The sequence below is a fragment of the Myotis daubentonii genome, chromosome 2 (genome assembly GCF_963259705.1).
Source record: "Myotis daubentonii chromosome 2, mMyoDau2.1, whole genome shotgun sequence".
Classification (NCBI taxonomy): Eukaryota; Metazoa; Chordata; class Mammalia; order Chiroptera; family Vespertilionidae; genus Myotis; species Myotis daubentonii.
The window spans coordinates 53,828,819-53,837,276 of NC_081841.1; the positions used below are offsets into that span (position 1 = coordinate 53,828,819).

The 8,458-nt window shown below is 46.3% G+C and overlaps 1 protein-coding gene across 4 annotated transcripts; it reads right to left on the reverse strand.

Moving 5' to 3' along the window:
- Nucleotides 1-227: 227 nt before the first annotated feature.
- On the reverse strand, nucleotides 228-7,663 carry ATP5MC2 (ATP synthase membrane subunit c locus 2). Of its 4 annotated transcripts, XM_059683103.1 has the most exons (6): nucleotides 7,479-7,496; nucleotides 6,983-7,070; nucleotides 4,942-4,999; nucleotides 3,181-3,255; nucleotides 2,446-2,639; nucleotides 228-490 (listed from the first exon to the last, which is right to left on the reverse strand). In XM_059683103.1, the coding sequence occupies exons 3-6, from the start codon at nucleotides 4,978-4,980 to the stop codon at nucleotides 376-378; spliced, it is 423 nt and encodes a 140-aa protein (XP_059539086.1). In that variant the 5' UTR covers nucleotides 4,981-4,999; nucleotides 6,983-7,070; nucleotides 7,479-7,496; the 3' UTR covers nucleotides 228-375. The 4 variants fall into 4 exon arrangements, with proteins under 4 accessions (XP_059539086.1, XP_059539083.1, XP_059539085.1 ...); XM_059683100.1 differs by lacking the exon at nucleotides 6,983-7,070 and having other exon boundaries at nucleotides 7,479-7,663; XM_059683102.1 differs by lacking the exon at nucleotides 7,479-7,496 and having other exon boundaries at nucleotides 6,983-7,211.
- Between the last annotated feature and the right edge of the window lie 795 nt (nucleotides 7,664-8,458).

The following is an 8,458-nucleotide window of genomic DNA, read 5'->3' on the forward strand; positions in this document are numbered from 1 at the left end:
GCACTCAAGCTGCCACTGACCCAATCAAGTAACAGGCCAATGCAGGTGAAAATTATTATCAAATTGTTACCTAATTTGAATAAAGCTGTCCCTGACACAGCTTGAAGAACAAGGGAGGCAAGACCCATGTTGAGTTTAGAATCACCACCACCCTTGAGGCCTTATACTCTCACCAAGGCACTCAGCCAACTGTGGAAAAGAAATATACACAGGAGACTCAAGAAACATCTTATTAATACAGTATTTATTTGTCTTCCTTCTGTCAAACCCTGAGCCAACCACTTTCCCCAGGCTGCCTAGGGAGGTATAGGAAAAGGAACACACAGGGCAGACAAGACACGGGAAAAAGAACTATGGGAGGTGGAGACAGCTCCTTCACATGGCGAAGAGGATGAGAAAGGCCACCATCAGGCAGAAGAGCCCCATGGCCTCTGAGAGGGCAAAGCCCAGAATGGCGTAGGAGAAGAGCTGTTGCTTCAGAGAAGGGTTCCTGGGAGAAGGGGAAGAAAAAAGACTGAATTTCTAGTCCACATAAAGAAAAGTATAAACATCAAAGGTGGGCTCAGGGAGAACTCATCTCCTCAAGCTCATCTTATGAAACAATTCTCTCATGGTGATACTATCATTCCCAAATTCTTTTTTTTTTTTTTTTTTTTTAAATACATTTTATTGATTTTTTTACAGAGAGGAAGGGAGAGAGATAGAGAGCTAGAAACATCGATGAGAGAGGAACATCGATCAGCTGCCTCCTGCACATCTCCTACTGGGGATATGCCCGCAACCCAGGTACATGCCCTTGACCGGAATCGAACCTGGGACCTTTCAGTCCGCAGGCCGACGCTCTATCCACTGAGCCAAACCGGTTTCGGCCATTCCCAAATTCTTGACCTGACACATCAAGGGCTCTACAGAGACTAAATGAGGGGAGTGGACAATCCAAAATTGTGTAACATGGACCAGGCATGAACATTACCACCTCTACTGGGTCACCCATATCACTGTCATAACTTAAGACCTCTGGGCCTGGACACTTACCTATCCAGGGCCCAACCAGGATGGAAGAGGTATCTGGAGTGGCAGGGCCCATCAGTATTTTCAAACTTTAAACAGCAGAACCCCCAAATACGAAACATAAAAGCCAAAGTGCAAAGGTAAAAAAAGTGGAGGATTGTAAAAGTTTGTTTGACTGGTCTCCCCTTCATTCTTCTAAGTCAGTCTCTGGGGTATACCCTCAGAACTTTAGGGTTTTAAGAACACAATTAGAAAAACAGTGTTCTAGAGGACAAGGGAGTCTGAGGAAAACACTACCTTCTCTCATTTCAAAATAGTCAAAAGATTTTGGACTTTAAGAAGTTACAGATAGCCTATGGCTGTGGTCGGCAAACTGTGGCTCGCGAGCCACATGCGGCTCTTTGGCCCCTTGAGTGTGGCTCTTCCTAAGTCTTAGGAGTACCCTAATTAAGTTAATAACAATGTACCTACCTATATAGTTTAAATTTTAAAAATTTGGCTCTCAAAAGAAATTTTAATCGTTGTACTGTTGATATTTGGCTCTGTTGACTAATGAGTTTGCCGACCACTGGCCTATGGGGTTTAGATGATATGAATCAAAATGGTATAAGGAACTCCCAACTCTGAAAGCCAATATATAATTTCTATTTCCCTTACTCTGTCATCTCTGGAAGCCTTCATGGTAAAGTAAAGCAACACCAGCTTTTAACAGAATTCTGGACACAGAAGCAGTTAGGCTTCTTGTTTCACACAAACCCTAAAACAAACTCATTTTTCCGAAGTCATTAAGAGAACTTGAGGGCCTCTAGAGAATTAATTTAGTTTTAACAGCAAGGTGCCCAGAATAGGTGGGGACCAAATAGTCCAAGTATCAGGGAGCAGTGGGGCTGTGGAGGCAGTTTTCCCAGGAGGGACAGAGGGGAATTCTCAGAGATGGGGGAAAATAGCAGTGAAACACCCTACTGACTCTAGAGGGGCTCTAGACAAGGGGTTGCAAACTTTTTCTGTAAAGGGCCGGACAGTAAATATTTTAGTTTTTGCAGGTCACATATGGTCTCTGTTGCCTTTTTTTCATGACCCTTTAAAAAAATGTAAAACCCATTCCTAGCTCAGCTATAAAAACCGAGTTATGGCCCACCTACCTTAGTTTGCCTACTCCTGCTCTAAACCAAAGCTGTTCAATAATGTATATTTGCACTGTCTAGTACAGTAGTCGCTAGTCACATGTGGCTACTGACCACCTGAAATACGGCCAGTATGACTGAAAAACAAAAAACTTAAACTTGGTGTACTTTTAATTAATTTAAATTTAAATTCAAATAGCCACATATAGGTTAGTGGCTACTATATAGGATAATGTAGATCTAGATCCCCAAATATTTCTGTCCAAACCTTTGGGAAACACATCAGAGACTAATGGAGGGCCCATCTTACCTGGCATAACCAATGATGAGGCTCCCAAACACAGTCCCAATTCCAGCCCCAGAGCCTGCCACCCCTACTGTGGCGGCCCCAGCCCCAATGAACTTGGCTGCTGTGTCGATGTCCCTTGAAATGGCACTGGTTTGGAAGCTACGGCTAGAAATAAGCGAGGTCAGGGGACGTGGGGCTGCCAAGCTGCTGAGGCTCTGTCAAGAGGAGAAATATAGGAGATAAAATTTTTAGGAATCCCCTTTTGCTTTGCAAACTTTTGTAACACTTAAAGAAAGCTTTATGCTGTCAAATCCCATTTCCCCCCCGCCGCCCAAAAACAGAAAATCTTTTTACTTTCTAGAAAACTTCCTAAAATGCTGCCAAGAAAAACTTTTTAATGCAAGAGGTGAACTTCAAATACCTTTAAAATTCAAGTATGCTTTCTAAGATCAAAATCCTAGCCCTGCTTGGTGCCTCGAAGAGATCATCTTCCTGGGACTAAATGTTCCAAATGAAGTCTGTAAATTAGGCCAAGTAATGGCAGTCATCAGTAGCACACATAAGCATGTGCTACCAGTGCCAGTGCTGGAACACTAGAGCATATATTTTATCCACTGCTCTGCATCTCCACCTAAAATCAATGGCCTCAGATTCTTCACTAATTTTCCTGTGATGACTCCCCCTACTGGTTCTTCTGGGTAAACCCTCGCCACTCCTTACTCCCAAACCACAGGCCCAATTCCACCTATAAGGTACCTCATCTGTCAGTGTCTCTGGTCGTTTCAGCACCACTGCAGACATTGACCGGCTCAGCTGAGAGGTGCTCCGGACCTAACAGGAATGACACAAGGGCAAGAAAGTCAAGGAAGGCTCTGGAGAGGAGTTTAGAACCATCCTAAGTTGTTATTCAATGCCCCTTTCATTCTTTCAAACTTAAATCGGGCTGTTGGGTCATTCTTTTACTTTTAGCTAATTCTAGATTGAAGAACCTCACCATTTCTCTCTTGCTTCCCAGGCTTCACCTTTGCTTTAAGAAAAGGAAGTCTACTTTTTGAGGGGCTACCCTCACTGTATCCTTTCACAGGCCTTGAGAATGGGCAAAGATATAAGCCTCAGAAGGATTTGCTTCACTCAATAAGAGATATATGTTGGTACTGGCTAGCCCATAAGGAACCCAACGACTAGAGTATCTTTCCTTAAACACATCCTTCTAAAGCTAGGCACAAAGCCCCATGCTGTAAATTCACCACCTTCTGTTAGCCTTTCTAACCTCAAGCCAGTATCTCCAAGGCAGACAACATGGTGGTTAACAGCCAGGGCTTGAATCAGATACACCTAGATTCATCTTAGTTCTGTAATCAGCGGTGTGACCTTAGGACAGTCACTTATATCTAAGCCTGTTTTCTCCTCTTCAAATGGGAATAATCTATTTCAGGGTTGACTTGAAAAGTAAATAAGGTTGTGTAGCCCTAGCTGGTTTGGCTCAGTGGATAGAGCGCTGGCCTGCGGACTCAAGGGTCCTGGGTTCAATTACGGTCAAGGGCAGGCTCCTCCCTGGCCGGGCCCTGGTCAGGTCACATGCAGGAGGCAACCAGTCGATGTGTTTTTCTCACATTGGTATTTTGTTTCTCTGTCTTTCCCTCTCTCTTCCAGTTTCCCTAAAAATCAATGGAAAAATATCCTCGGGTGAGAATTAACAACAACAAAAAAAGATTGTGTATACAAACTGGTAAACTCAGAGCCAGGCATAGTAAGTGCTCAATAAATAGTACCCACCAATAGCACCACTTCCACCACTTAATAATTTGTAATTTCTGCCCTGACCAGTTTGGCTCAGTGGATAGAGCGTCGGCCTGTGGACTGAAGGGTCCCAGGTTCAATTCCGGTCAAGGGCATGTACCTTGGTTGCGTGCACATCCCCAGTAGGGAGTGTGCAGGAGGCAGCTGATCAATGTTTCTCTCTCATCAATGTTTCTAACTCTCTATCCCTCTCCTTCTCCCTTCCTCTCTGTAAAAAATCAATAAAATTTATTTTAAAAAAATAATAATAAAATAAAAAAATAATTTGTAATTTCTTCCATGTTAGTGCTTTTGAGTAAAAGATTTTTCCAATGTGTATTTACATGTATGTTAGCTTCCCACCCAAATTTAAGCTCCCAGAGGGTCTCTTAGCTATGGCTCTTCGACAGGACAAAATCCTGTACACAGTGCATACTCAATGCAAGTTAGGCAATCTACTTCATGTTTACTATTTCTGGCTGGGTTCCAGTTTAACAGAAAGTTTTAGGGTAGAAATAACCTGATCTCAGTCTAGATTCTCATTTATACTCTTCTAAGAATGGTGGACGAGAAGAATTAACTGGCCTCCAAAGGATATGGGGCAGGTAAACATTCTCTCTCCTGTCAGGCTAGCATAGCAAAGGATCTTCCCCCAACCCAACTGTAAAGAACAAGGTGTTGCAAGGAAGAGACAAGATGCCCCTCTTGAAAAGTCTCCTAGAAAAGGCAGGTACTCACCAAGGAGGGGGTGGACACAAACTTGGTGCAGGCATACATTTTCAGGGGATGAGGGGAGCTGGAATTACAGAAGCACATTGTGAACACTGTCCTTGCTCACCAAATGACATTTTTATTAGCAGAAAAGGGGCTCTGGAAAATTTAAATGGCCCCGAGAGCAGAGTGACTGACCTCATCTTAAAAGAGATGGAATCAGAACTCTGAAGTCAAGATCTCCTTATAATCAAGTGACTTCCCTGGTCTGAGCAAGTAGCCACTGGTCCGTTTTAAGACCCATTATTTACTTCCATAGCCTCGTGAGTTGGGGTTGTCAAGAGGAAATTTGCTCAGTGTCCTTTGCCTAAGTTTCCTCAGTTTCTATTCAAAAGGAACCCTTTTCAAGCCCTCATTATCTGGGCCTAAAAAAGTTGCCCTGTAAAGACTCTGGGGAGTTATTTGTAGAAGCCAAAAGACTGGAAGGGTCGCCAGTGATCTTCCAATTACTTTAAGCATTTGATTCTCCATTTCCTCTATCAATTAACAGGGTGAGGAAGATCGATGAGGAACTTTGCCATTACTCTAATTAGCAACCACTGTTAAAGTATTCATTTTCACCATCACTCGAAGGGGCATTCAATTTTGTATACACAAGATCTAAAACAATGCTGACACTCTGTAGGTGCCTATGTTGGTAGAACTTAACTTATCTGAGAGGTACCGGCAAGTTAAACATCTAAAGGCAGGGTTTTTCCAAGTGAAGTGAGAGGCCCACCTGAAATAATTATCTAGGTGTAAGGATGGTGTATGTATTAAAAATGCATATTCTTGGGTCTCACCCCAGTGGTTCTCAACCTTCTGGCCCTTTAAATACAGTTCCTCATGTTGTGACCCAACCATAAAATTATTTTCGTTGTTACTTCATAACTGTGATGTTGCTACTGTTATGAATCGTCATGTAAATATCTGATATGCAGGATGGTCTTAGGCGACCCCTGTGAAAGGGTCGTTCGACCGCCAAAGGGGTCGCGACCCACAGGTTGAGAACCGCTGCCTTAGACCTTCCTGGCCAAGATCTCCGGGGTTAAGGCCAGCACCTGTATTTCAAACAAGCTTATGACAGTGGTAAAGTCAGGACTTTAACTCTTCTTACTAATAAATGAAAGCTTTATAGCATGCTAAAGGCTAAAATACTCACCGATTTCTTAGGCCTGTTAAGTGACACTTCCTTAAAGGAGTTGGACTCCTATTTTCCTAGGTTACTCTTCTGAATCCAGAATCTTTTAAGTTACTTTTAGATTAACGGATGTCTTCAACTCTCATCCTGCCAAGAACTCTGATTTCTGCCCATCTTTAACTCTAACCTAACTTTGTGCTGAACTATTCAGGTTTCCTTGGGTCAAATCCAAAATCTCTTTAAAGCTTAAAAAAAGGGAGGACTGGTTTTTCCCAAGGATTAAACCTCAATATCATTTGTAAAATGCAGTTCTTGGGGAGATTAAATGAAATGACTGATGTAAAGAGCTTAATGTGGTGCTGGCCCACAGTAAGACCACGCCCAAGGGTGGCAATTAAGGAGCCGCGAGAAGCGCCGATTGCTCCATTGGCCACCCAACCTGGCCAGTCTGCAACTGCTAGCCTGCCACAGCCCAGGCAACGGTACCACCCGGAACCCAGGACCCAAGTCACCACAGGCCTCCTCCTCCTGTGGGTCAGTCACCGGGTTACTGGACTGCTGACTTAACCATCCCCCTCCTTAAACTGTCTTTTTCCTCTTGAGGGCAGAGTCAGGGACTCTCACTAAGCCCTTGACGGAAGCGGGCAGGCGCACGTTATCCCATGCAGGTCCCACCCTACGCCTGTGCGCCTGCTGCCCCTCACAGAAAACCTCACTATCAGTCCACTGTGTTTCCCCCAACTTCACCGCGGTGAACGAAGAGACCGGCATGGAAGACAGCCCAAGTTCCAAAGAAACCGGCCTCTTTCCTGCAACAGCGCTCCCAGATCACAGCCTGAAGGGAATGTTTTGACTGTTTTGTTCACTTCTACCACGTTCACGGCTTACTTTTTTAAACGGAGGGGTGCTGACTAGAGGGGTTGGTGGCTTTGGATGATCCACTATCTCCATTGCTCGGCACCTGAGGTCCTGAAGTCTGGAGGTTTCAGGATAAGGAAGGCACGGGGTAAGGATGAGAGGATAAAGCAGAGACTGGAGGGGAGACTCTAGGGGTTGTGATAACTCTGAGAGGGCAAGAGGGTAAGAAAAGAGCGCTTGTAAGGGCTGAGTCAGGACAGGTGAAGTGAGCACTCTGGCATTTGACTTTCGCCAGCTCCCACGCGCCCTCCCACAGCGAGTCATCCAAGATGGCGCCAGGCCCGCGCGGTTGGAGGTCAACGGCACACGGAAGGGGCAGATCTTAAGACGCGGGGATAGCCGCAGCGAGGAAGGGGGTGAGGCCCCGGGTGGGAGCATGCAAGGTACCGGCCTCAAAGCAACCGCGCGAGGGAGGGTATCCCGCGCGCGTGCGCGGCGCAAGCGGGCACGAGGGCCCAAGCCTTACCTGCTCCCAGTGCAGAGAAGACAGAGAGGGGCGGGGGCGCTGGAATAGCGAAAGGAAGGCTTCGCGCATGCGCGGCCCGGACCAACGAGTCGCTCCGCCAAGGATAGAGTGGCTGCAATGTGGAGGCGGCTCAGGCGCCACAGCGCCGCCTGCCACCTCGGTGGAGGCATCCGGCCAGTCGCTCCACCTGGCGTTGTAGAGGAGAAACTGCAGGCGGTGCGGTTGTAGAAATAAGGATAACTCCGCAGTGTAAGCCGACCCGTTATGTGGCCTGCGGTATGGTCTGCACAGCATTTGGGATCTTGGACTCGCGTTTCCTTCCCGAGCATGCGTAGTCACATTGAAAATAAAAATCTACCTAGTAATTCAATGTTAAATAGCATACAATCGGGATTGGGGTTCAGTGCCCAAAATGTAGCGGGATTCTTGCGTTGTTGCCCCTGGAACTTTGGCTTTATGGATGGGAAACCTGTTCAGTGGGGGAATAGTCAGCAACACGCCCCAGCTACCACGGGTGGCTTTGCCTTTATTTTTTTCTCTCTCTCTTTCTTAATTCCAGTGATCAGCCACGAGGAAACTAGCATCAGCGAACCAGAAGATAGGGGCTAAAGATGATGGGACTCAAGCACCTAACTCTCAATCTTGAAATTGACCTGCAGTGAGATTGCGAGGTCACGCCAGGCATGCCCATTCTCTGCCCAGGCTTCTGAGACCAGCAGACCCCCCAAAGAGGTGCTCTCATGAAGACCCCCCAGCTTTCCCCTCGGCCTGTCCTTCCCCGGGCCACGTAAGGAAGTGGGGGCGCCACGGCCCTCATTGCTTCCTCCGGCCCCTGTCTCCGCGGGGTCTGACAGCCCCTGCAAGAGGCGGTGCAAGGCCTACCTAGTCCCCTCCTGGCCAGACCCCGGTGTCCAGGCGTCGGGCTTGCACGCAGCAGGAGAAAGACGGGGAAAGCTCACCAAACCCCCATAAAAAAATAA